Source organism: Salmo trutta, chromosome 17 (assembly GCF_901001165.1).
Source record: "Salmo trutta chromosome 17, fSalTru1.1, whole genome shotgun sequence".
NCBI classification, from domain to species: Eukaryota; Metazoa; Chordata; class Actinopteri; order Salmoniformes; family Salmonidae; genus Salmo; species Salmo trutta.
This window is the reverse complement of record NC_042973.1, coordinates 40,356,214-40,381,439: the sequence shown is the minus strand read 5'-3', so window position 1 is coordinate 40,381,439 and position 25,226 is coordinate 40,356,214. Positions and strand designations below refer to the sequence as shown.

Genomic DNA, 25,226 nt, shown 5'->3' with positions numbered 1-25,226 from the left:
ACTGTTGGTTGTTGTTAATTCTTTTCGTTTAAGTGTTCACTTTATTTTAGTAAGTAATAAAAGAAGATGATCACTATACCCGCTGCGTTTTGGTCCCCCTTCATCGACACTTGTGACAAGTGAACTGAGCACGCACTCAGGGGCCCCCGTGTTGAGGATCAGCGTGGCGGATGTGTTGCTACCTACCCTTACCACCTGGGGGCTGCCCATCAGGAAGTCCAGGAAGGATCCAGTTGCAGAGGGAGGTGTTTAGTCCCAGGGTATTTAGCTTAGTGATGAGCTTTGAGGGCACTATGGTGTTGAACGCTGAGCTGTAGTCAATGAATATCACTCTCACATAGGTGTTCCTTTGTCCAAGTGGGAAAGGGCAGTGTGAAGTGCAATAGAGATTACATCATCTGTGGATCTGTTGTGAGCCATAACCAGCCTTTCAAAGCTACGGGTCGGTAGTCATTTAGGCAGGTTACCTTAGTGTTCTTGGGCACAGGCACAATGGTGGTCTGCTTAAAACATGTTGGTATTACAGACTTTGACAAGGAGAGGTTGAAAATGTCAGTGAAGACACTTGCCAGTTGGTCAGCGCATGCTTGCAGTACACGTCCTGGTAATCCATCTGGCCCTGCGGCCTTGTGAATGATGACCTGTTTAAAGGTCTTACTCACATCGGCTGCGGAGAGCATGATCACACAGTCTTCCGGAACAGCTGGTGCTCTCACGCATGTTTCAGTGTTATTTGCCTCGAAGCGAGCATAGAAGTAGTTTAGCTCGTCTGATAGGCTCGTGTCACTGGGCAGCGCTTGGCTGTGCTTCCCTTTGTAGTCTGTAATGGTTTGCAAGCCCTGCCACATCCGACGAGTGTCAGAGCCGGTGTAGTACGACTCGATCTTAGTCCTGTATTGACGCTCTGCCTGTTTGATGGTTCGTTGAAGGGCATAGTGGGATTTATTATAAGCTTCCGGGTTAGAGTCCCACTCCTTGAAAGCGGCAGCTCTAGCCTTTAGCTCAGTGCAGATGTTGCCTGTAATCCATGGCTTCTGGTTGGGCTATGTACATATGGTCACGGTGGGGACGACGTCATCGATGCACTTATTGATGAAGCCAGTGACTGATGTGGTGTACTCCTCAATGCCATCGGAGGAATCCCAGAACATATTCCAGTCTGTGCTAGCAAAACAGTCCTGTAGCTTAGCATCTGCTTCATCTGACCACTTTTTTATTGATCTTGTCACTGGTGCTTCCTTCTTTCATTTTTGTTTGTAAGCAGGAATCAGGAGGATAGAATTATGGTCAGATTTGCCAAATGGAGGGCGAGGGAGAGCTTTGTATGCGTCTCTGTGTGTGGAGTAAAGGTGGTCGAGAGTTTTTTTCTTCTGGTTGCACATTTAACATGCTGATAGAAATTTGGTAAAACAGATTTAAGTTTCCCTGCATTAAAGTCCCTGGCTACTAGGAGTGCCGCCTCTGGGTGAGCGTTTTCTTGTTTGCTTATGGCGGAATACAGCTCATTCAATGCTGTCTTAGTGCCAGCCTCTGACTGTGGTGGTATGTAAACAGCTACAAAAAAATACAGATAAAACTCTCTAGGTAGATAGTGTGGTGCACAGCTTATCATGAGATACTCTACCTGAGGTGAGAAATAGCTCGAGACTTCCTTAGATATCATGCACCAGCTGTTATTTACAAAAATACATAGTCCGCCGCCCCTTGTCTTACCAGACGCCGCTGTTCTATCCTGCCGGTACAGCGTATAACCAGCTAGCTGTATGTTGATAGTGTCATCGTTCAGCCACGACTCCGTGAAGCATAATGTATTACAGTTTTGAATGTCCCATTGGTAGTTTAATCTTCCACGTAGGTCATCTATTTTATTGTCCAAAGATTGCACGTTTGCTCGCAGAATGGAAGGAAGTGGGGGTTTATTCGATCGCCTATGAATTCTCAGAAAGCAGCCTGCCCTCTTGCCCTTTTTCCCCGCCTCCTCTTCATGCAAATCACAGGGATCTGGGCCTGTTCCAGAGAAAGCAGTATATCGTTCGCGTCGAGCTCGTCAGACTCATTAAAGGAAAAAAAGGATTCTGCCGTGAGTAATCGTGGTGAGTAATCGCAGTCCTGATGTCCAGAAATAATATTTGGTCATAAGAGACGGTAGCGGCAACATTATATACAAAATAAGTAAAAAAATAAGTTACAAACAACGCAAATAAACAAACAAAAAAACACAATCGGTTGGGGGCACATAAAACGCATTTTCACCTGGATTCACCTGGTTAGTATATGTCATGGAAAGAGCAGGTTTTCTTAATGTTTTGTACACTCCAAGGTCTTCTTGGATACAATGGTGCTGATGCTCAGTTTCTATCTGTCTGGTGCACAGTGACTCCGCAGTTGCACTGGCTCCCATAGACTCTGACTGAGACAGAGTGCGATGTGCTTAGTGTCAATCTGCCAGCTGCATGTGTCATCATGCAGTGTATGAGAAAGGGAGACGGCTAAATGTTTTTCAGAAATCCTCCATGGCCTGTGAATAATGTCAAAGATAAACCTTAGACACTAAATCCATCTCCACCCTGGGTTCTGGGTTGCCTGGTTTTGATCACGTCTTAGTGCTTGATCATCTGAAATAAAGTTGGCAAAAATCCCTCCTCACCTCAAATGTCTGTGAAACCACAGTACCACACACCATGTAATATTAACATTGCCTACACTCATTATTAAACCCATTGCTGCTCTCTAAGCATAAGCAAGGGGCTTGTGTGTGTGTGTGTGTGTGTGTGTGTGTGTGTGTGTGTGTGTGTGTGTGTGTGTGTGTGTGTGTGTGTGTGTGTGTGTGTGTGTGTGTGTGTGTGTGTGTGTGTGTGTGTGTGTGTCGAAGTCCCCACAAGAATAGCAAACAAACAAACAAACATTTGATCAACTGGGGACAGTTTGTTAGTCCCTACAAGGTTAAATGCTATGCTAAGGGGTTTAGGGTTAAGGTTAGAATTAGTGTTAGAATTACGTTTAGGGTTAGTTTTAGGGTTAGGAGCTAGGGTTAGGTTTAGGGTTTAGGGAAAATAGGATTTTGAATGGGACTGAATTGTATGTCCCCACAAGATTAGTTATACAAGACTGTGTGTGTGTGTGTGTGGGTATGTGTGTGTTTTTCTATGCCACAGATATCCCAGCCCCAGACATTACAGGGTCTGCTACAGTCTGGTACCATAGCAAACCCCTCTCATTCCTGTTGGACCACAATGCTTACCACAGCACATGTCATACTGTGGACAACAGGCACCAATCTCACAGGGAAATACTGGATAAGGCACAAAGCAGCCCTGAATGGAACCCCTGAATGGAACTTCAACCTACACATTCTCTCACAGCTGCAGTCTCCATAGACTATAGAGACACACACCCAGACATAGCATACTAAACTGACATAAAACATCTTATTTACTTGTGTCTAAAATTAAATACACCTCATGTGTCTAACTTGCACTGTAGAGAAATCCCAGCTAGCACATTTGGTTCTTTGGAAGTTGTGGGAACGTATGTTTTTGATTTCACATTGGTTGTGGGAAGGAAGCTATATGTTTCCTGACCGGTAAAACGGAACGTTTTTTAACCGTTCTGAGAACAGAAGTAAAGATTTTGCCTGTTCTAGAAAAGTTTCTTTTTAGGTTGTAGGTATTTGGAAATTTTTTGTATTTTATTAGGATCCCCATTAGCTGTTGAAAAAGCAGCAGCTACTCTTCCTGGGGTCCACACCAAACATGAAACATAATACAGAATGACATAATACAGAACATCAATAGACAAGAAGAGCTCAAGGACAGAACTACATACATACCAGGGAGATTCTGAGAACGTTTTACTCTGGTTCCTTGAATGTTTTCCTGGGAGATTTTATTAACGATATGAGAATAGACATTTTAGGTTAGGTTTTTGAATAACTTCCTTAAAACGTTCTATGAATGTTTTAATAACTTTGAATAATACTGCTAGTTAATTTTGGGTTGAATTTGGTTACGACGACAAACTGCAGTCAGGTCAAGACCGTGGTGAGGACGTCGAGCATGCAGATGAGTTTCCCTGAGATGGTTTCTGACAATTTGTGCAGAAATTATTCGGTTGTGCAAACCCAGTTTCATCAGTTGTCCGGGTGGCTGTTCTCAGACGATCTCACAGGTGAAAAAGATGGATGTGGAGGTCCTGGGCTGGTGTGGTTACACGTGGTCTGTGGTTGAGAGGCTGGTTGGATGTACTGACAAATTCTCTAAAACAACGTTGTAGGCGGCTTATGGTAAATAAATTAACATTCATTTTCTGGTAACAGCTCTGGTGGACATTCCTGCAGTCAGCATGCCAATTGCACGCTCCCTCAAAACTTGAGACATCTGTGGCACTGTGTTGTTTGCCAAAATTGCACATTTTAGAGAACTTATCAAGAGAACATGCCTGGTCATCCCTACTGCCTCTGATCTGGCGGACTCACTAAACACACATGCTTAGTTTGTAAATGATGTGTGAGTGTTGGAGTGTGCCCCTGGCTATCCATAAATTTAAAAAACAAGAAAATCGTGCCGATTTGTTGAATATAAGGAATTTGAAATGATTTATACTTTTACTTTTACTTTTGATACTTAAGCATATTTTAACAATTACATTTACTTTTGATACTTAAGTAGATATAAAACCAAATACTTTTAGACTTTTACTGAAGTAGTATTTTACTGGGTGACTTTCACTTTTACTTTAGTATTTTTTTATGAAGTTACCTTTACTTTTACTCAAGTATGATAATTGAGTACTTTTCCACCACTGAGGAAACGTTATGCTAAAGTACTGAAATTCCCATAGAAGAACGTTTCTTAATGTTCTCAGAACAATTTGACAGGATACCAAAGGCAGAGAGGGGAACCCAACACCTAAGCAGAATACAGAGGCAGTATCTGCTGAAATCAACCCTTGAGGTGTGTGGGAGCAATGTGGACTCAGGGGTAGACATAACATTGTCAATGTAAGTCAGGGACACTCCAATTAGTAGGATATGTTACGCTTCGCCTGGTATGTATTAATTTGTGGATGTCCATCCATTTCGTATGATATGTTATGAACTGCAGTTTGTATGATATGTTACGAATTACAATTTGTTGTGGCTAACGTTAGCTAGTTATCTAGACAGCTAACACTAACGTTAACTAAGTGGCTAATGCTAGCTAGGCTAGGGGTTAAGGTTAGGAGTTAAGTTAAAGGGGTAAGGTTAGGGGAAGGGTTAGCTAACATGCTAAGTAGTTGCAAAGTAGAAAAAAGTAGTAAGTAGTTACAAAGTTTCTAATTAGCTCAAATGCAAAAGTTGTCCGTGATGAGATTCGAACACAAAACCTTTGGGTTGCTAGACGTTCGTTTTATACAACTACCCATCCACCCTGATCAACCACCCTATTCGTTTTTGCCTTAACTAACCTGTCTTATGTAACCATACCAAACGTAACATATCATACTAATTTGAGTGTCCCGGATTTACATTTATTATGTTATGTTTAGTCTATGAGACCAGGCTGGTTGGAGGGGAGGGCCAGGGTTGCCATATGCCTGATGTGCCAATGGAGAACTGCTACCAACTGGGCAAAATCTATTGGATTTGCAGAAAGTCATCAACATGAGGGCATTTTGTCTTTTTTTCACACAACCTAAATCCAATTACATGGGAACAATTTTGGTTGAAAACGAACTCTGAACTGTCGTCTGTGCCCAGTGGGTAGTAGCTCAGTAAACGTGAGAACAGGGGGAAGGAATAGGATAGTTAGGATAGTAGGATAGTAGTTGTGTAAGTAGAAGTAGTGTGTGGTAGGGGTAATGGTCCCTGTGGTGGTGGTGGTAGGGGTAATAGTCCCTGTGGTGTTCCAATGGCTCCCATGACATGAAATGTTTACCACATACACTTCATCAATACGCCTTTATTTCACACTGGAAAGTGGGAAATGTAGAGGATTATAAAATAATAGCTCTTTATAATAGCTCTTTTCAATGAACGACAGCTGGTTTTCTTTTGCTATAACATGCTGCCATCTTGATCTTGGACATTTGAATAGTAAAATGTAAACTAAAACTAGGTTCTAGTAGTATTTACTGACCACATGACCTGACAAGGGTCTCTGAGACCTTAGCCTATAAGGCCAAGTTTTCACTGATCAGATTGCATGGTCAGGAAGAACTCTGGTCCCTATAACAAATACACTCTAACTTGCAGGACAAATACCCTCTCTCTGACCAAGGAGCCCACTCTGCCAGCACAGGGGGCCACTCTATGGCTTTAGAGAGAAGGGAGGAGGGGATGGATGAAGAGGGGAGTGGTGGGCAGGGACAGGGAGGGGGAGTCATACTAAATGCAAAAGAAACAGGGAGATTTAATCACCACAATGGATTTGGAGTTCTGTTTATGAAAATCACCAGCGCAGGAAAATAGCTCTGGTTGCAGTAGAGATGCTATAAAGATATGCATACTGAGTCTAAGAGAGAGGCCAACATTACCATAATACTGGAATAATCACCTCAATTACTCCTACTAGGCAGAGAGAGAATGGCTGGAACAATATGAAGGGTTCCGGTTAGCATTCGGTTAAAAGGTCAACCATCACTCAGATATGTTAAACATCATTACACATTGGAAATGAGAATGCTGTGAGGTAGGCTGCATAACCTTCCACAGTTAGGCCACAGTGCATTTGAGGTCTTCGCTTGTCGCAATTGCAATGGGTGTGATGATGTGCTATGGACCATTGGCAGTACATTGAGCCATTTGACCGGTGCTCTTTCTCCTACCCTTTAGCTCTCTTTAAAACAGCATCAGTAGGGTCCTCTCCTCTGTCTTCAACTCAGTCCCATTCACATCACTCAGAATAACCCATGATAACACTGGGGCCACAGAAGCACTTTGAATGCATATATCACAGATGTAATAAAGCCTGTTATTACATTAGGTGATTATTACATTAGATTACAACTGATGAAATATATTTCAGCAAGGAAGACCAATGGAGAAGTCTGAAGGCAAGAGCTTACGTTGGAATTAGATTTTTTTTTAAATGTTGAGAAACAGCCATTGCGAAAGCATGTAACGTCAGTGTCTGTTGGGGCCCCTCTATGCTTGTACGTCAGCACAGGACATTTGAATACAGTTACTCAACAATGAGGTTACCCAGGACCCAGGATGATCCTGACACGTCAGACAGACACGGGAACAAATACATCATTCATATGTGAGGTCATGATTATCCCTCCATCCCTGTCCAACGCAAATGTTGTATGCGAGAGTGAACTGCTAACTTGATAATGACTATATTACATCCGGTGATATCACTTCACTGTTTTTGGCACAATAACAAATAATACGTTAAAATTACGCTCAAGGCTGATGCGTCACAGAACTTATCAGGTACACAACTTACCACTCGCATTCTTCCCACAAATGAGGTGTTGATATTGCTGCAGGAACCCCCATAACTCCGAGTCGTTGTTGATGGCCTGTTCAAGGGACTCGACTGTGAACTTAGGGATCCCGTTATCTTTTTCCACGAGTGCGCTGCGCAGTGCCCGTGCGTACACCTCTCGGAAAAGACTCTCCATGCACCCTGTCAGGTAGATGGCCGCGTGCTCGTGGATCCTCACCGCAACCCGGCTGTCCACCATCCACCTGAAGAACTTCCCCACGTTGAAAATGAGTCCGCACCGGAGCGATTTTCCGCGGCTGAACTTGTCCTCAGTGCTCATGTTGTACATGGATAATGCACTGAGTGCCGCTGTGATGCAATTCACAGAGACAGTCCAAGACATGACAACCTTAACGGCACTTTGAATCTCATATTTGGTGCATTTGGCATAGCGCAAACTCAAGCGCTGCGCTTCCTTCGCGACCCTCACAAGCGCACGGCTGATGAGAACCGAGAGCCTAGCCAGGATCTCCTGTGAGACGACCCCCAGTCTCAACTCTTCGTCCTTGTTTAGTGCGCTCTCTACTTCCCCGAGGCTCCATGGCACGTCCTCTAGCTCGGGTAGTTTAGCGCACTGTCCGAAGCACTCCAGGTTCTCGGCGTCTTCGACCAGGACGGTGTTGACAGTGTCTTGGCTGTTGTGTCGACTGTGCATGGAGTCGGTTAAATGCCAGAAATTCGCCCCATGCGCATACGGTATATGTGCCTCGGAACAGCACAGTGAAGCACTGGAAGACCTGAAGGAGTCCGCTGCTCCACCATAACCCGAATCAAGCGTCAAATCCTCCAGGGTCCTCGTAACTGACTTATTACTACTCCTTGCCATAACTGCACCTCATACTGTAAAGAGGGCTTTGGAATTAATGGCACAAAACGTCGCCTAATACAATTAAATGAATGCAATTAAAGCCCTAGTGCAATGTATTCTGAAGAGTAAACCTTTTATCCTGTTGCCTTCATTGAAAAAACATCAACTTGCTATTCCCCAGTTCAAACTAAAACTTCAAAGTCGTTGCATCGTAGCACTTCGTGCAGCTACAGTGGTCTGTATTTTACGCAGTAAGAGCCTGATAGATGGAGGCGGGGCTATGGAGAATAGAGCGCTTTAAACGGCCAATACACTCTCGGGAAAACTGAGTTTTTGAATTAGGACCGCCTCCATCTATTAATTTAGATTAGGCTACTCAGTTCAATGTACAGCCCATACGAGAAGTGAATATTAAGTACCTATAGAATAATTTTTTATGTAATATTCTTAATTTTTCGTTAGCTTATATTGGAAAATATAACTTCATTAGGTCGAGTTCCCCTGCATCAACCAATGGTCCCGTGCTACTTCATCGGTTGTGTCATTGACTGACAGATTGCTATATATGACGTGGGTAGCTTATACCTAAAATACCAATCCAAGTGTTGTAAGATCTGGCATGCATCAGCAATGCCTGGGCAGAGGAACACCACAGTCCTTTCATTTGCTGTCATTTGAACATGAGGTCAAACATCATTGCTAATGGTCTGATTCTAATGGACTGGATAAACTGGATAATGTGGTTATCCACAGTGCAGCAAATGTGTCATGCTATGGATAGTAAAGTCCCTTACAATTTTTTTTTCTGGCAGTAATGATGGTAACATGACTCAAGACTATTAATAATGGATGACATGCATAATGTATCCCCTCTCTGTGGTCTGCATCCCTTACATGGAGATAGCTAGAGCTCATTGATAGGAAGACATCTGCATTCTTTGTCAAGGTCGTACGTTATACAGCGTCAAAAGCTAAAGATGCATCATTTGATTGACTGTGTGTGTGCGTGTGTGTATGCGCACGCGCATGTGTGTGAATAGAGCCTTTGACAGGTGGAAAATTATAATTTAACAGGCACACACAAACTGCATGAATAAGAGAGAGGGAGAAAGAGAGAGAGAAAGAGAGAGAGAGAGCGAGAGAGGTTGGTTACCCTGTACATAACATATTGTGAATGTCAACATGTGTAACAACAGAAAATGTCCCTGAGCTGATTGATAGCCCTATGCCATAGATAGCTTTGGGTGCATCTTAATATCACCTTTCTCCTGAAGTGTACATTCCCACAAATGTAAAAGCATTGGATTGGTTGATGCATGGGCTAGTGGGATGTTCCACTTGTCCGATGACTCACCCTGAATTTAATTCTGCTGCTCTATCGATCGCTACATACATTCAGTCTGAAACTGCCATCCTAGAAGCCATTTGTGGGACTTCAAAATGAGGGGCGTTGTACAAAACAAATTAATCAGCGATTGGATCATCTCTAACAAATCAGAGTGTCAAAGTTGATAACATCATCACAGAGTTTCTAAACCCAGAGGCCCAATATTGTGAGAATTCCAGGAACGCTTGCGAAACCAAACAGACTAGCCCGGGGTTTGAGAAGTCAATGAGAGAAGTGAAAAATGTTTCCTTATTTGTTAATGTTTTCAAAATCTAAAGGCACAACCTAGACTCCAGCCAATGTCTTAAGTAGTTGAACATGTTATTACTCCAACCTCATGACTGACAAACGGACACATTTTCATTTTTGTAAAAAATAACTTTATATCAAAGGAGTGCATTTGATTTGATGGCCTGCACATGCGCAGTTCGACGCGAGGCGACCGTTAGACACAATGACGTGTTTCTACCCATGAGCTTAGCTAGCCAACGTCGCCATGACATCACCTACAAGTGTGATCGGGGATTTCTATTGGAGAAGCAGTTTTAGCCTATCTTCATACTGTACTGTCTTTGGTTTCTGGGACCAATAAGAACAGGCAGAATGTCTTTGCATTCTAAAAATTGTCGGGGAGGGAGGCAAATCCAGACTTATCGTGGAGAAGCGTGACTTGGCCGTAGCGATGTGGAAGCGTAGCCAGGCAAATGTTCCACCATATTTCTTATACCAGTCATTTCCTGTCAAATCAGCGAGGGGAAGTAAACAAGTGCACACTTTGGGAGGAAAGAGAGATAATTGGGACATAGACTATTTCTCATCTAACTTTAATTGGTCCTGATATGGGGCACTGTTGACATCTATGGGATTGAACACACATACACACACACACTCAGACATACACACACAACAGTCAACCCTGCTGTTCTATTATATACTATTTATTCTACTGCGCGACCAAGACACTACTACCCACTTTATATTTCTCTACAGTCTATTAGTACTATGCATACTACCGCTTCTATTACTTGTTATTTTTTACTTGACTCTTTTTATTGTTATTATTGACTGATGTACTGCATTGTTGAAGGTCTAGCACATAAGCATTTTACTGCACTTTTCCCACCTGCTGCAAACTGTGTATGTGACAAATTACATTGATTTGATTTTAATTTGATTGAGGAGAGTATTGTTGGTACATTTTGTGCTGAAGGTGTATGCTGCTTATCCCTGGAGCAACACTGAACCCTGGTGCTCAGTTTGCAAACCTCAATCATTATGTCAAAGATCTAGCCTCACCATACATTTCCAGACTAGGAAGACTTAGGCTACTATAAAGAAATTCCCTTATTATTTTACATATTCAAAGTTCACACAGTCATGTTGTCATTGAACTTTTCCTTCATAAAATTATTATCAACTCTACTATATGCAGCCTAATGTATGCTACTAAAGATGGTGTGTTGTTATTGCATATTACAATCTAGTGTCTAGATATTCAAACTGCATGTTTCCTCATCCAACTACCCACCCATCCCTTGTCTCATGAATAAAAACTACTACAGTTTGTAATTGTTTCACACAATCATCATCCACATGTTTTCCCACCTCATGCTTCAGGACAATGTAATTAAAGTGTAGGCCCCACTAATGCAATACTGTGTGACAATTGGTTGCTTCATTTTAAGGTGTTTGGGATACCTTATGATCTTTGCTGATAAGTTTTTGATTGAAATCTGATCACATCTGAAATTCTGCATTGGTAGGCATGCATACACAGGCAAGAATAGTTATTTGGTTTGAATCCATTTTGAAATGACAGCATTTTAACGTAAATACATAGTGGTACATAGTCTCATAACAGAGTATTTGACATTCATCACATGCATGGACGTGTGACGGTGATGGGTTGCCCACTAGGCCTACAGATACACTTGCATAATCATTTTTTTTTAGTACATGTGTTCATCCGGGTCCTGCGTAACTAATCATGACGCGGGCAGGCGGCACACATTTTTGTCAACAACATCCAAAATAAGATCGATATTCAGACTATGGTTTTTAAAGTAAGCTGTAAATAACTTATTAAACATAAAATATTGTGTTGTGTGGATATTTACCGCGTATAAATGATGCCTGTGGAAAAAACACAAGATAGTAATAAGCACACTACAGAAACGTGAGCGAGCAAACGTTACATAACTGGTGACATTGACCAATCAGATTCCTTCTTTCTTATCCGCGTACCTCTTTGGGTGGAGCCGTTGTCAAAGAAAGTTCATTTCAACAGGGAACATTTCCTTTGAATATGGGAATACATTCGAGTGATACTGGAAGACAGTTTAATTTCTCAGCAAAACGCTCTACCTACTGTACTTTAGTTCACTCGCTCGCGCTTACTGAACCAGCGCTCTTCTTCCTTATCTGGAAAATAGCTAGATACGACAACGCAATTATACATTTTTCGAGCTGCTAGGCTAGCCATCAGGTCGAACATCGTTTTTAACAGGTTAATAAAACAAAAAAAATAGTATACATTATAAAACCATCTAGGCGACAGAACCGAAACTTAGTTTGGGCATGCAAAGGCTATTGTTTTAGCTCGTACGCGTTTTGTTTTGACATCAGGGCTATAACCAACGACTCGAGTCGTGGACATAACTAGAAGAGACAGCAGGTGAAATGGTCGGCAACACGATCCACTGGTTCAGGAAGGGACTGCGGGTCCACGACAACCCCTCTCTAAAGGAGTCTATCCGGGGAGCGGACACCCTTCGCTATGTTTACATCCTAGACCCCTGGTTTGCAGGGTCCTCCAACGTGGGCATCAGCAGGTGGAGGTAGGGGTACTAATAGTAGAATGCACAAGGTGACATTTCTAAATTGGGTAGTGCATCATCAGTTCCTCTTGTCATGTTAGTCATTGCATATCTTAGAGCTATTTATAACTTGTCAGAAATGTCCAGAGCAACTAGCCCATGTCAGCTGTTTTTTTTATTTAGTATGTTTGTTTAACTGCAACATTTTAATTGCACCCCATGACAACATTTATAGAATTGCAGTAAATAAGCTTTAAACTCTCAAAATTCTCTCCACCAACGAGGGGTGTGAACAGTCCCCCATAGAACGCGTTTGGGAACCCCTGTATTAGAGGACGTGTTTTAATTGAGTGGCTCGTATTTCACTCACCCAACACAGATGTGTTTACCGCAGATGTAGGTCACACAGGTCCATGCTTTTTGCATTGCCACGCTTGTGAATTTGCCTAGGGGCTCTGATGGATCAAGGATGGTTTCCTTTTCGATAGATTATGACCTTGTGGGCACACCAGACGCCACTTATGCACATTTGGTCAATAGGTTTATGGAAAACCAAATCTGGGTTATCATAACGCCAGAAGGAGGAATCCCAGTGCTGTAGTTGCTTATGAATGACAGTGTGTGTGTGTGTGTGTGTGTGTGTGTGTGTGTGTGGTGTGTACCGCTTAGGCAGGAAAGTAGGGCTTTCCTAGCACCACACTTATGCAAACAGTTATAGTAAATATTGACTGTCAATTATTGCGTTACAAGTACATCTGTGTGCCACACAGGAAACGAGGGCATTCCAGGGCACCAAGGACTGTTGATTACTGATTTACCTTGGATTCCCTCCCTTTCATTTAGCCCACATACTATGCTCATTTAGTTTGGCCACTTATAAGAATGTTCATTTAAAGCATAACCTCCTGTTTAGAGCAAGAGAAGGGGATACTGACCTGACTGCATTACCCATGTCGAAAACATCCCTGTACGCAGGGTATTCTCAGTTGTTTCTATTACCATCGGGAGAGTAGGCCTACATTTCAGCAGGGTTTAAGAACATGTATAGCAGTAAGGATTATGTAAGTCCCCCTCCCCATCCTGGCTGAGTGCGGGCAGGCATTGGAAATGGGGCACTGTGTCATTGGGGTGGTTATGACATTCTGCTCTCCAGTCCTCGCAGCTTTGACCTACATTCAACCCACCGTTCAACCCCACTTCCTCCTGAGAACTAGCCTCCTCTTATAGTAGCTGCCCTATTAGCCGGTGATTGAGCCAGGCAGCTCACATAGCTTTACCAGCCAGAACAGAATGGCATAGGCTGTCCTAGCTATAAGAAAGAACACTTCTCTGGGACCAGCACCAGCCTGCTAGAATATATATAGGCCTAGTCAATATAAAGTTCCCAGTGTGTGTAGTCTGCTCCAGGTGAGTGGCACAACTGAGTCTCAGACGGGATTTTGCCTACCCAGCAATGTTCACTTTGTGGTCACCGTGCATCACCCTGCTGTTCAAGCGTATTCATGATGGTGACATTGCTTGCAGGGCCGCTAGTCGTCATATGTTGCATAATAGGTTATATTACCTTTTCAGAGATCATATTGTAAACCCTGCTGCTTGTGATAAACGCTCTACCAAACCTGTTTCATTCGAGTTCCAAGTACTGCATTCACTGTGTGAATGGAGGAACGCAACACAAAACGAGGACACCATTCTCAGATAAGGGTTTGGATGAAGGATGCCTCCTTAAAGGGACAGTCCAGTCACCCAACACAGAACACAACATTCAGACAGTCACCCTCTCTTGACTTGGTTGATATCCAAGTTGTCATAACAAATTAGGCCTAGTTAAAGGAGTAATTTATTGGCTACATGATACAATGATGACTCATGTCATGTTTGCTTCAGCAGGAGTTAATATTATTTTGTGGTCAACACTTCTTGAGGATTGAGGATCACATGACAGCAGAATGAGAAGGTCTAAGGTAGGGCTGTTTGTCGAGGATCAATCAAGCAGTCCTTCCCCATTGGCCCAGGCTTATCACTTATGCTAGTGTACGCACTACCTCAGAATGACTGTTCGCGTTAGCCAGAGATGTTCTATAATGTTGATACAGGCTTTGTGTTCGTGTTGGCTTACTCAGAAATGTGAGGCATTACAGTTTAAAATCTCCACATTCTAATGAGGGCTTGTAGTTCCACTAGCCATGCTTTGCCAGTTGATGGAGCTGTCTATCGTTTTGTTAAACCGAGAGCGCCCTCCTGTTGTCATGTAATACTACAAGGCTGGGATGGTACAGAGACCTTATTGTTCTACATGACTTACTCACAGCGTAGTATGTTCCATTCAGTCAGACAGACAGATCTTCCACTCAATGTTTCCACTAGGTGTTTTAAATGATAGGCCAACTCCTCTGCTGGTAGCCTATGTCAAATTTAGAGTGCTTTAATAATCTGGTGGTGAAGGACATGTTTTCTCAATAGAATTTCCCTGAATAATGCTCTCTGTACTGAGAGAAGCAGCTGACATTCCCATGATTGCAATTCCTTTCCACTAGCCTTCTTGATTCAATCTCCACTTTACATTCACTTCAACGGCTTTGTTGCAATGACGTAAAGCCCTTTGATGTGGTGCAACTCTACTTATCACATGTATTTGAGCCACGGCTCACGTGATGGATGTATGGATCATATGTTCACTCGTCCCTCATGAGAGCTGGAACATCCATCATGTGACCTTGGGATAATGACTAAACTAAATACCATGAAACATAATAAAAAATAGGCGACAGGTTTTTTGTGAATCCTGAGCAGGAGGCCTTGTTACATCTGTAGCCTATTTCCTCTCCGATTATATGATCAGATCATTGATCATCTTCTCTGTTTGATTCCAGGTTTTTACTCCAGTGTCTGGAGGACCTAGACGCCAGCCTCCGCAAGCTCCACTCCCGTCTGTTTGTCATCCGGGGCCAGCCTACTGATGTCTTCCCCAGGCTGTTCAAGGTACAATTAACACTGTCACACTTGTACTGTAGTAGTAACCCATCACACTTACAGTACTGCACAGCCACTGTGTACTGTACACGTATGCCTCAAAAGTACAGTATGCCCCATAGAAATACGGTCTCGTGTGATTAAACTAGTCAGTTACTGTACCGTACTTCCACTGTGTCATATCGTCTCAAATGTCTTGATATACAGCGCATTCGGAAAGTGTTCAGATTCCTTGACTTTTTCCGAATTGTTACGTTACAGCCTTATTTTAAAATGGATGAAATCGTTTTTTCCCCTCATCAATCTACACACAATACCCCATAATGACAAAGCAAAAACAGGTCTTTATACATTTTTGCAAAAAATAATTTAAAAATAACTGAAATATCAAATTTAGATAAGTATTCAGACCCTTTACTCAGTACTTTGTTGAAGCACCTTTGGCAGCGAGTACAGCCTCAGGTCTTGGGTATGATGCTATAAGCTTGGCACACCTGTATTTGGGGAGTTTCTCCCATTCTACTCTGCAGATCCTCTCAAGCTCTGTCAGGTTGGATGGGGAGCATCGCTGCACAGCTATTTTCAGGTCTCTCCAGAGATGTTCGATCGGGTTCAAGTCCGGGCTCTGGCTGGACCACTCAAGGACATTCCGAGACTTGTCCTGAAGCCACTCCTGCGTTTTCTTGGTTGTGTGCTTACGGTTGTTGTCCTGTTGGAAGGTTGAACCTTCGCCCCAGTCTGAGGTCCTGAGCGCTCTAGAGCAGGTTTTCATCAAGGATCTCTCTGTACTTTGCTCCGTTCATCTTCCCTCGATCCTGACTAGTCTCCCAGTCCCAGCCACTGAAAAACATCAGCGATGCATGGGATGGTATTGGCCAGGTGATGAGCGGTGCCTGATTTCCTCCAGATATGACGCTTGGCATTCAGGCCAAAGAGTTCAATCTTGGTTTCATCAGACCAGATAATCTTGTTTCTCATGGTCTGAGAGTCCTTGAGGTGCCTTTTGGCAAACTCCAAGCGGGCTGTCGTGCCTTTTACTGAGGAGTGGCTTCCACTGTATTCAGTCTTCACTTGATCTGTATGTGAGCATTAGCATTATTTGAATTCCATGGTATTTTCAATGAACTTCGTACGTATTCTTGATCTTTACCAAAGTAAAGGTTCCCTATTTACCATGGTGTCTGACTGTGGCGTGACTGACCTTGTCTCTCTCTCTCGACTTCCCAGGAATGGCAGATTAGCCGGCTGTCTTACGAGTACGACTCTGAGCCCTTTGGCAAGGAGCGTGATGCCGCCATCCAGAAGCTGGCCAGCGAGGCCGGGGTGGAAGTCACGGTCAAAGTCTCCCACACGCTCTACGACCTGGACAAGTGAGTGACTCGTACACACACACACACACACACACACACACACACACACACAGTAAAGGAGATCTAGCTACTGTAGTTCCTGGCTGACATATTAGATCTTGTGAGAACACAACCCATGTCAAAGCAATGCGAATGTTATTACCTTGTTGTTATTAAGTCATCAAGTTGTGCAAATACGCAAACATGATGTATTAGCAACATATTCATAACACTAACATTATAGTTTAATTTATGTGGTGCACTAAATTCCTCTCTCTGTCCATGTGTCTCTGTAGGATCATTGAGCTGAACGGAGGCCAGTCCCCTCTCACCTACAAGCGTTTCCAGGTGCTCATAAGTCACATGGATGCCGTGGAGATGCCCGCCGAGACCATCACCGCTGAGGTCATGCGGAAGTGTGCCACGCCCATCAGTGACGACCACGACGACAAGTTTGGCGTACCCTCCCTGGAGGAGCTTGGCTTTGAGACAGAAGGCCTGGCTACAGCAGTATGGCCGGGGGGAGAGACGGAGGCCCTCACTCGCCTGGAGAGGCACCTGGAGAGAAAGGTGGGAAGGAGTCCCTTCTTTATATCCCACCACTACCGAACCATTGTGGTGGACACATACAGTACCCGTGTTGGAGTCAATTTTCTTCCTGAAAATGTGACTGTTATAGAAAAATTCCTTTATTTCCTGAACTTATTAATGTGTCATGTGCCTGTGAGATAGACGGGTTCCACTGGGGTCCTAACTCAAACCCTAACCCTCTATGTTCCAGGCATGGGTGGCCAACTTTGAGCGTCCCCGGATGAACGCCAACTCCCTGCTGGCCAGCCCCACAGGCCTCAGCCCCTACCTCCGCTTCGGCTGCCTCTCCTGTCGCCTCTTCTACTTCAAACTCACTGACCTCTACAGGAAGGTTAAGAAAAACAGCTCTCCGCCCCTCTCACTTTATGGCCAGCTGTTGTGGCGTGAGTTTTTCTACACTACGGCCACCAACAACCCCTGCTTCGACAAGATGGAGGGCAACCCTGTGTGCGTGCAGATTCCCTGGGACCGCAACCCAGAGGCGCTGGCCAAGTGGGCCGAGGGGAGGACAGGGTTCCCCTGGATCGACGCCATCATGACCCAGCTGAGGCAAGAGGGCTGGATCCACCACCTGGCCAGACACGCCGTGGCCTGCTTCTTGACCCGGGGAGACCTGTGGATCAGCTGGGAGGAGGGCATGAAGGTAGATACTGGGGCATGGGGAGAGAGGAGATGACAGGGGCAAATCTGATGTGTATATATGTATGACTGTTTATCGTTGTTCTGTTTGTATCTCAGCATGTGTGTGTTTATGTACCTGTCAGGTATTTGAGGAGCTGCTACTGGATGCAGACTGGAGTGTGAACGCAGGCAGCTGGATGTGGCTCTCCTGCAGCTCCTTCTTCCAGCAGTTCTTCCACTGTTACTGTCCCGTGGGCTTCGGCAGGAGGACAGACCCCAACGGAGACTACATACGGTGAGAAGATCTTCCCTGCACCTAGTTGTCCACTGCTACTTTTAACCAGTGTGGTACACTGTAATAGACCTTAGTGTTTTATTTCACTATGCCTGTGACAAGGTATGAAGAACATGCAGAAAACCATGACAAACAATTCTGTATACGACCTGCTAGACCACAATGTCTCATTATACACTCCATAGAGTCTTAATGAGATTTCTATGCTGTAGCAACTAGAAATGTAATGGGAAATTTGTTACATTGTTGTTCATTTCAGAAGTCAGAAGTTTCTCCATTTGTTTTTTCCAGGCGCTATCTTCCCATACTGAAGGGCTTCCCGGCCAAGTACATCTACGACCCCTGGAACGCACCCGAGAGCGTGCAGAAGGCGGCCAAGTGCGTGATCGGTGTGCACTACCCTAAACCCATGGTGCACCACGCCGAGGCCAGCCGCCTCAACGTGGAGAGGATGAAGCAGATCTACCAACAGCTCTCCTGCTACCGCGGCCTGGGTGAGCACAGAGCGCATGACCTGCTGAATGTACAGCTAATCGCTTTGAAGTCCACTTCAAATCAGCTATTTTCAGACACTAACAATTTCCAAGATAAGCTATTCACAAAGTGTCACAGAGTAGAAGTTTTGCCTTTTTAAATATAATGAGTAAAGTGGGGGGGATCAGCACTCCTACTTTGAAATTCATTGTGAATACAGTGACTTTGTTTTCTTTTATATTGTTATGTTACCATTATCAATGATTATCTATGGGGCTGTGGTGTGGTAGAGACTGACTGTCCAACTCTGTCTCCATTTCACAGGGCTGCTTGCAACAGTGCCTGCCAATCCTAATAACAGTGGACACGGTGCAGGGGTCATGACGGGTCCAATGCCAGGGCCTTCCCCTGAAGAAATCCAGAATGAGGGAGCCGCTCAAGCCGGTAACAATCCTCCTTAGTTCCTTCCTTGACTGCCACAAAGAAACTGGGATTTTTCCAAAGATCAGTGTTAACCTTAATCTTATCTACACTGAGATTGACTGCGACTTCATCCATCTCTGATATGGGAAATGTGTCATGTGACAGTACTTGTCAGGCATGATGTTACTAAGGATGATCATAAGAGGTTGCAGATTGGAATAGGCTTAATTGACCTCCCTGATTGAACAAAGGGAAGATCAGAATAGTAATACCGATCAGAAATTGAAAGGATTAGTCAAAGCAGATGCGTACCAGAAATGTTTGCATTTTTCCATAACTAATTTCATAGGGAAATAATCAGATTACAGTTGAAGTCAGAAGTTTACATACACCTTAGCCAAATACATTTTAAATTCAGTTTCACAATTCCTGACATTAAATCCTAGTAAAAAGTCTGTTTTAGGTCAGTTAGGATCACCACTTTATTTTAAGAATGTGAAATGTCAGAATAATAGTGATTTTTATTTCAGCTTTTATTTCCTTCATCACATTCCCAGTGGGTCAAAAGTTTACAACCTCAATTAGTATTTGGTTGCATTGCCTTTTAAATTGTCAAATGTTTCGTGTAGCCATCCACAAGCTTCCCACAATAAGTTGGGTGAATTTTGGCCCATTCCTCCTGACAGAGCTGGTGTAACTGAGTCAGGTTTGTAGGCCTCCTTGCTTGCACACGCTTTTTCAGTTCTGCCCACAAATGTAATATGGGATTGAGGTCAGGGCTTTGTGATGGCCACTCCAATACCTTGACTTTGTTGTCCTTAAGCATATTTCCAAAGTTGTGGCAAAATGGCTTGGGGTCATTGTCCATTTGGAAGACCCATTTGCGACCAAGCTTTCACTTCCTGACTGATGTGTTGAGATGTTGCTTCAATATAGCCACATCATTTTCCTTGCTCTTGATGCCATCTATTTTGTGAAGTGCAGCAGTCCCTCCTGCAGCAAAGCACCCCCACAACATGATGCTGCCACCCCTGTGCTTCATGGTTGGGATGGTGTTCTTCGGCTTGCAAGCCTCCCCCTTTTTCCTCCAAACATAACGATGGTCATTATGGCCAAACAGTTCTATTTTTGTTTCAATTTTTATGGCGGTTTTGGAGTAGTGCCTTCTTCCTTGCTGAGCGGCCTTTCAGGTTATGTCAATATAGGACTTGTTTTACTGTGGATATAGATACCTTTGTACCTGTTTCCTCCAGCATCTTCACAAGGTCCTTTGCTGTTGTTCTGGGATTGATTTGCACTTTTCGCACCAAAGTATGTTCATCTCTAGAAGACAGAACGCATCTCCTTCCTGAGCGGTATGACAGCTGCGTGGTCCCATGGTGTTTATACTTGCGCACTATTGTTTGTACAGATGAACATGGTACCTTCAGGCGTTTGGAAATTGCTCCCAAAGATGAACCAGACTTGTGGAGGTCTACAATTTGAGGTCTTGGCTTATTTCTTTTGATTTTCCCATGATGTCAAGCAAAGAGGCACTGTATTTGAAGGTAGGCCTTAAAATATATCCACAGGTACACCTCCAATTGACTCAAGTTATGTCAATTAGCCTATCAGAAACTTCTAAAGCCATGCCATTTCCTGGAATTTTCCAAGCTGTTTAAAGGCACAGTCAACTTAGTGTATGTAAACTTCTGACCCACTAGAATTGTGATACAGTGAATAATCTGTCTATAAACAACTGTTGGAAAAATTACTTGTGTCATGCACAAAGTAGATGTCCTAACCGACTTGCCAAAACTACAGTGGGGGAAAAAAGTATTTGATCCCCTGCTGATTTTGTACGTTTGCCCATTTACAAAGAAATGATCAGTCTATAATTTTAATTTTAATGGTAGGTTTATTTGAACAGTGAGAGGCAGAATAACAACCAAAAAATCCAGAAAAACGCATGTCAAAAATGTTAGAAAATTATTTGCATTTTAATGGGGGAAATGAGTATTTGACCCCTCTGCAAAACATGACTTAGTACTTGGTGGCAAAACCCTTGTTGGCAATCAGAGGTCAGACGTTTCTTGTAGTTGGCCACCAGGTTCTCACACATCTCAGGAGGGATTTTGTCCCACTCCTCTGTGCAGATCTTCTCCAAGTCATTAAGGTTTCGAGGCTGACGTTTAGCAACTCAAACCTTCAGCTCCCTCCACAGATGTTTTATGGGATTAAGGTCTGGAGACTGGCTAGGCCACTCCAGGACCTTAATGTGCTTCTTCTTGAGCCACTCCTTTGTTGCCTTGGCTGTGTGTTTTGGATCATTGTCATGCTGGAATACCCATCCACGGCCCATTTTCAATGTCCTGGCTGAGGGAAGGATGTTCTCACCCAAGATTTGACGGTACATGGCCCCGTCCATCGTCCCTTTGATGCGGTGAAGTTGTCCTGTCCCCATTAGCAGAAAAACACCCCCAAAGCATAATGTTTCCACCTCCATGTTTGACGGTGGAGATAGTGTTCTTGGGGTCATAGGCAGCATTCCTCCTCCTCCAAACACGTTGAGTTGATGCCAAAGAGCTCCCTTTTTGTCTCATCTGACCACAACACTTTCACCCAGTTGTCCTCTGAATCATTCAGATGTTCATTGGCAAACTTCAGACGGGCATGTGTATGTATTCTTGAGCATGGGGACCTTGCGGGCGCTGCAGGATTTCAGTCCTTCACGGCGTAGTGTTACCAATTGTTTTCTTGGTGACTATGGTCCCAGCTGCCTTGAGATCATTGACAAGATCCTCCCGTGTAGTTCTGGGCTGATTCCTCACCGTTCTCATGATCATTGCAACCCCACGAGGTGAGATCTTGCATGGAGCCCCCAGGCCGAGGGAGATTGACAGTTCTTGTGTTTCTTCCATTTGCGAATAATCGCACCAAATGTTGTCACCTTCTCACCAAGCTGCTTGGCGATGGTCTTGTAGCCCATTCCAGCCTTGTGTAGGTCTACAATCTTGTCCCTGACATCCTTGGAGAGCTCTTTGGTCTTGGCCATGGTGGAGAGTTTGGAATCTGATTGATTGATTGCTTCTGTGGACAGGTGTCTTTTTCACAGGTAACAAGCTGCGTTTAGGAGCACTCCCTGTAAGAGTGTGCTCCTAATCTCAGCTCGTTACCTGTATAAAAGACACCTAGGAGGCAGAAATCTTTCTGATTGAGAGGGGGTCAAATACTTATTTCCCTCATTAAAATGCAAATCATTAACATTTTTGATATGTGTTTTTCTGGATATTTTTGTTGTTATTCTGTCTCTCACTGTTCAAATAAACCTACTATTAAAATTATAGACTGATAATTTCTTTGTAAGTGGGCAAACGTACAAAATCAGCAGGGGATCAAATACTTTCCCCCCCACTGTATAGTTTAAGAAGAAATTTGTGGAGTGGTTGAAAAATGAGTTTTAATGACTCCAACCTAAGTGTATGTAAACTTCTGACTTCAACTGTATGTGATAACATTTCTATTATCATTGATTTTGATTCAGGCAGAGGACAGATCGTTGTGAAGCGTCGCAATGAGGACCTCACACCGGGCTGTAGCAACAAGGCCCGGAGGCAGACCAGCAACTAGTGCCTGAAGAGGAGAAGAAAGAGGGGATTCCAGCCACTCTGCTCTCCAGCAGAATTGACCAGCGCCTCAACGTTGCGTTCTCCTTCCCTGACTCGTCAACTCTACAGGAGCACATCTACCTCAGTTATGTGAGCAGCAGCAGGAATGGAGGAGGAGAGAAGGCTGCAAGCATTCCACAAACTCTGCCAGCTTTCTGTGAAGTCAGCCGGCTAAATGGAACATCCGACCACATGATGCCCAGAGAACTAATGGTCTGTGACCTTCTGTCTCTGTGGAGAATCTCAAACCCACAGCTCAAATCACAAGTCCACAGTGACACTGTCCCTATTGTTACTAGAGGGAGGTAATGGTGGCACACAAGATGACTCTTTAATATGCACACCACCAAACTGTCTTGAATGGAAGTGTTGGCATCATTATAATTAATACAAAGAACATGGATGCACAAGTTATATTTGCTGAAAGAACACTGGATAGTGGCTGTGTTTGAGCCTGAGGGCATGCTATGTGCAGTATAATATACAGTCTTAGCCATTGGGAATGGCATCATCCTCATGCTGATAACACGAGTACCCAACCTGGAATTGTCAGGTCAAATGCCCCTAGTTATTCTATGGGGTATAATGCTACCTTCAAGTGCTGTAGGAAATTCAGAAATCAAAGGTTCTGAGGAGCATTTCAAGGCAGCAGAAGTGCATAATACATTTTGTAAACTAATTTCCTTATTACCCTTTGTAAATGTTTTAAAGGAATTATATAACCCTTTCTGTATATAAGTGCGTGTGTGAGTGATTCAACTCAGTTTGTACAGTAATAATTTGATATAGCATGTTTTCTTTTTCTTGTAACCCAATTGTTATTTGTGTGTGAAGACTGACAAATTGACTGTTCTTTATGTATCTGTAGTAAAAGGTAAAAAAATGAACACTTGCTCAAAGTAATATTTATTTTAGTGTAATGGTTTGCTTATGGCATGCACATGCAAATATTGTATGTTTTAAGTTCAATGACCAACTCAGTGGCCTTGTGGTTAGTGTCAACCCTGACATTGGACAGTTGTGAGTTCGATACCTGGCCAAGGTCATACCAATAATGTGACCTGATGCGACTGCTTGGCACTCAGCATTGAGATAAATTGGGGGTAAGGCCCTGCAAAAGACTAGCGTCCTGTACATGTACATCATGCTGCCTCACGCTACAGAAATAGGAGCCCGGCTCCGGTTCGCACAAGGCTACTTACTTTACAACTTAAGTTCAATAATAAAAATGGTACAAAGTAAATGCAATAATAAAAATGGTACAAAGTAAATGCAAAATACAATGAATCTAAAGTAATAGTGGTGTACCACAGTTTTGCTGGGCCCCTGCAAGGTTTGGGCAAGGGATTTTTGTGGGGGTGACTTCCTACAATGATAACATTTTCTTTAGCCTGTGGTAAAATGTGTATCTAATCATTCTATTTTACACATATTTCCATAGGGCAGAGAGAAAATGTTGCTGTTTCAAAGCTAATTTCATGCTATTTTGCAATGAGGCTGAGAGGATAGGTTTGCAAAATTCCGGGAAGTTTTACAGCCAATTTCCTGTAATTTAACATTTTTGCCATGTTTTGTGACCTAGTCATATGCTACAATATAAACTCAGCAAAAAAAGAAACGTCCCTTTTTCAGGACCCTGTCTTTCATAGATAATTCGTAAAAATCCAAATAACTTCACAGATCTTCATTGTAAAGTGTTTAAACACTGTTTCCCATGCTTGTTCAATGAACCATAAACAATTAATGAACATGCACCTGTGGAACGGTCGTTAAGACACTAACGGCTTACAGACGGTAGGCAATTAAGGTCACAGTTATGAAAACTTAGGCCACTAAAGAGGCCTTTCTACTGACTGATGGACAGCTGATCGTCCTCGCAGTGGCAGACCACGTGTAACAACACCTGCACAGGATTGGAACATCACACCTGCGAGACAGGTACAGGATGGCAACAACAACTGCCCGAGTTACACCAGGAACGCACAATCCCTCCATCAGTGCTCAGGCTGTCCACAATAGGCTGAACTGAGGGCTTGTAGGCCTGTTGTAAGGCAGGTCCTCACCAGACATCACCGGCAACAACTTTGCCTATGGGCACAAACCGACCGTCGCTGGACCAGACAGGACTGGCAAAAAGGGCTCTTCACTGACGAGTCGTGGTTTTGTCTCACCAGTGGTGATGGTCGGATTCGTGTTCATCGTCGAAGGAATGAGCGTTACACCGAGGCCTGTACTCTGGAGCGGGATCAATTTGGAGGTGGAGGGTCCGTCATGGTCTGGGGCGGTGTGTCACAGCATCATTGGACTGAGCTTGTCGTCATTGCAGGCAATCTCAACGCTGTGCGTTACAGGGAAGACATCCTCCTTCCT

The 25,226-nt window shown here is 43.6% G+C and overlaps 2 protein-coding genes across 3 annotated transcripts in view; one reads left to right on the top strand and one right to left on the bottom strand.

Moving 5' to 3' along the window:
* The window catches only part of LOC115152190 (ankyrin repeat and BTB/POZ domain-containing protein BTBD11-B), a 137,098-nt gene extending 128,581 nt beyond the window's left edge, over nucleotides 1–8,517 (bottom strand). Inside the window, exon 1 of one of the 2 annotated variants that reach the window (XM_029696772.1) lies at nucleotides 7,431–8,517. In XM_029696772.1, coding sequence (XP_029552632.1) covers nucleotides 7,431–8,298 — 868 coding nt within the window. In that variant the 5' untranslated portion in view covers nucleotides 8,299–8,517. The remainder of the gene's footprint in view (nucleotides 1–7,430) is intronic. The other variant, XM_029696771.1, reaches the window with a different exon arrangement.
* Nucleotides 8,518–11,918: 3,401 nt separating this feature from the next.
* On the top strand, nucleotides 11,919–23,745 carry cry1b (cryptochrome circadian regulator 1b). Its single transcript, XM_029696770.1, has 9 exons — nucleotides 11,919–12,504; nucleotides 15,357–15,465; nucleotides 16,684–16,826; nucleotides 17,102–17,375; nucleotides 17,587–18,039; nucleotides 18,161–18,312; nucleotides 18,604–18,806; nucleotides 19,111–19,230; nucleotides 22,733–23,745. Exons 1-9 carry the CDS (start codon nucleotides 12,347–12,349, stop codon nucleotides 22,816–22,818), a joined length of 1,698 nt encoding a protein of 565 aa, XP_029552630.1. The 5' UTR covers nucleotides 11,919–12,346; the 3' UTR covers nucleotides 22,819–23,745.
* Nucleotides 23,746–25,226: the final 1,481 nt, after the last annotated feature.

Bases quoted from the DNA above. Each gene is read 5' to 3' on its own strand.
- cry1b (XM_029696770.1), top strand. From the start codon at position 12,347: ATGGTCGGCAACACGATCCACTGGTTCAGGAAGGGACTGCGGGTCCAC. The intron at 16,827-17,101 runs GTGAGTGACTCG...GTGTCTCTGTAG, and splicing joins ACGCTCTACGACCTGGACAA to GATCATTGAGCTGAACGGAG. The intron at 19,231-22,732 runs GTAACAATCCTC...ATTTTGATTCAG, and splicing joins TGAGGGAGCCGCTCAAGCCG to GCAGAGGACAGATCGTTGTG.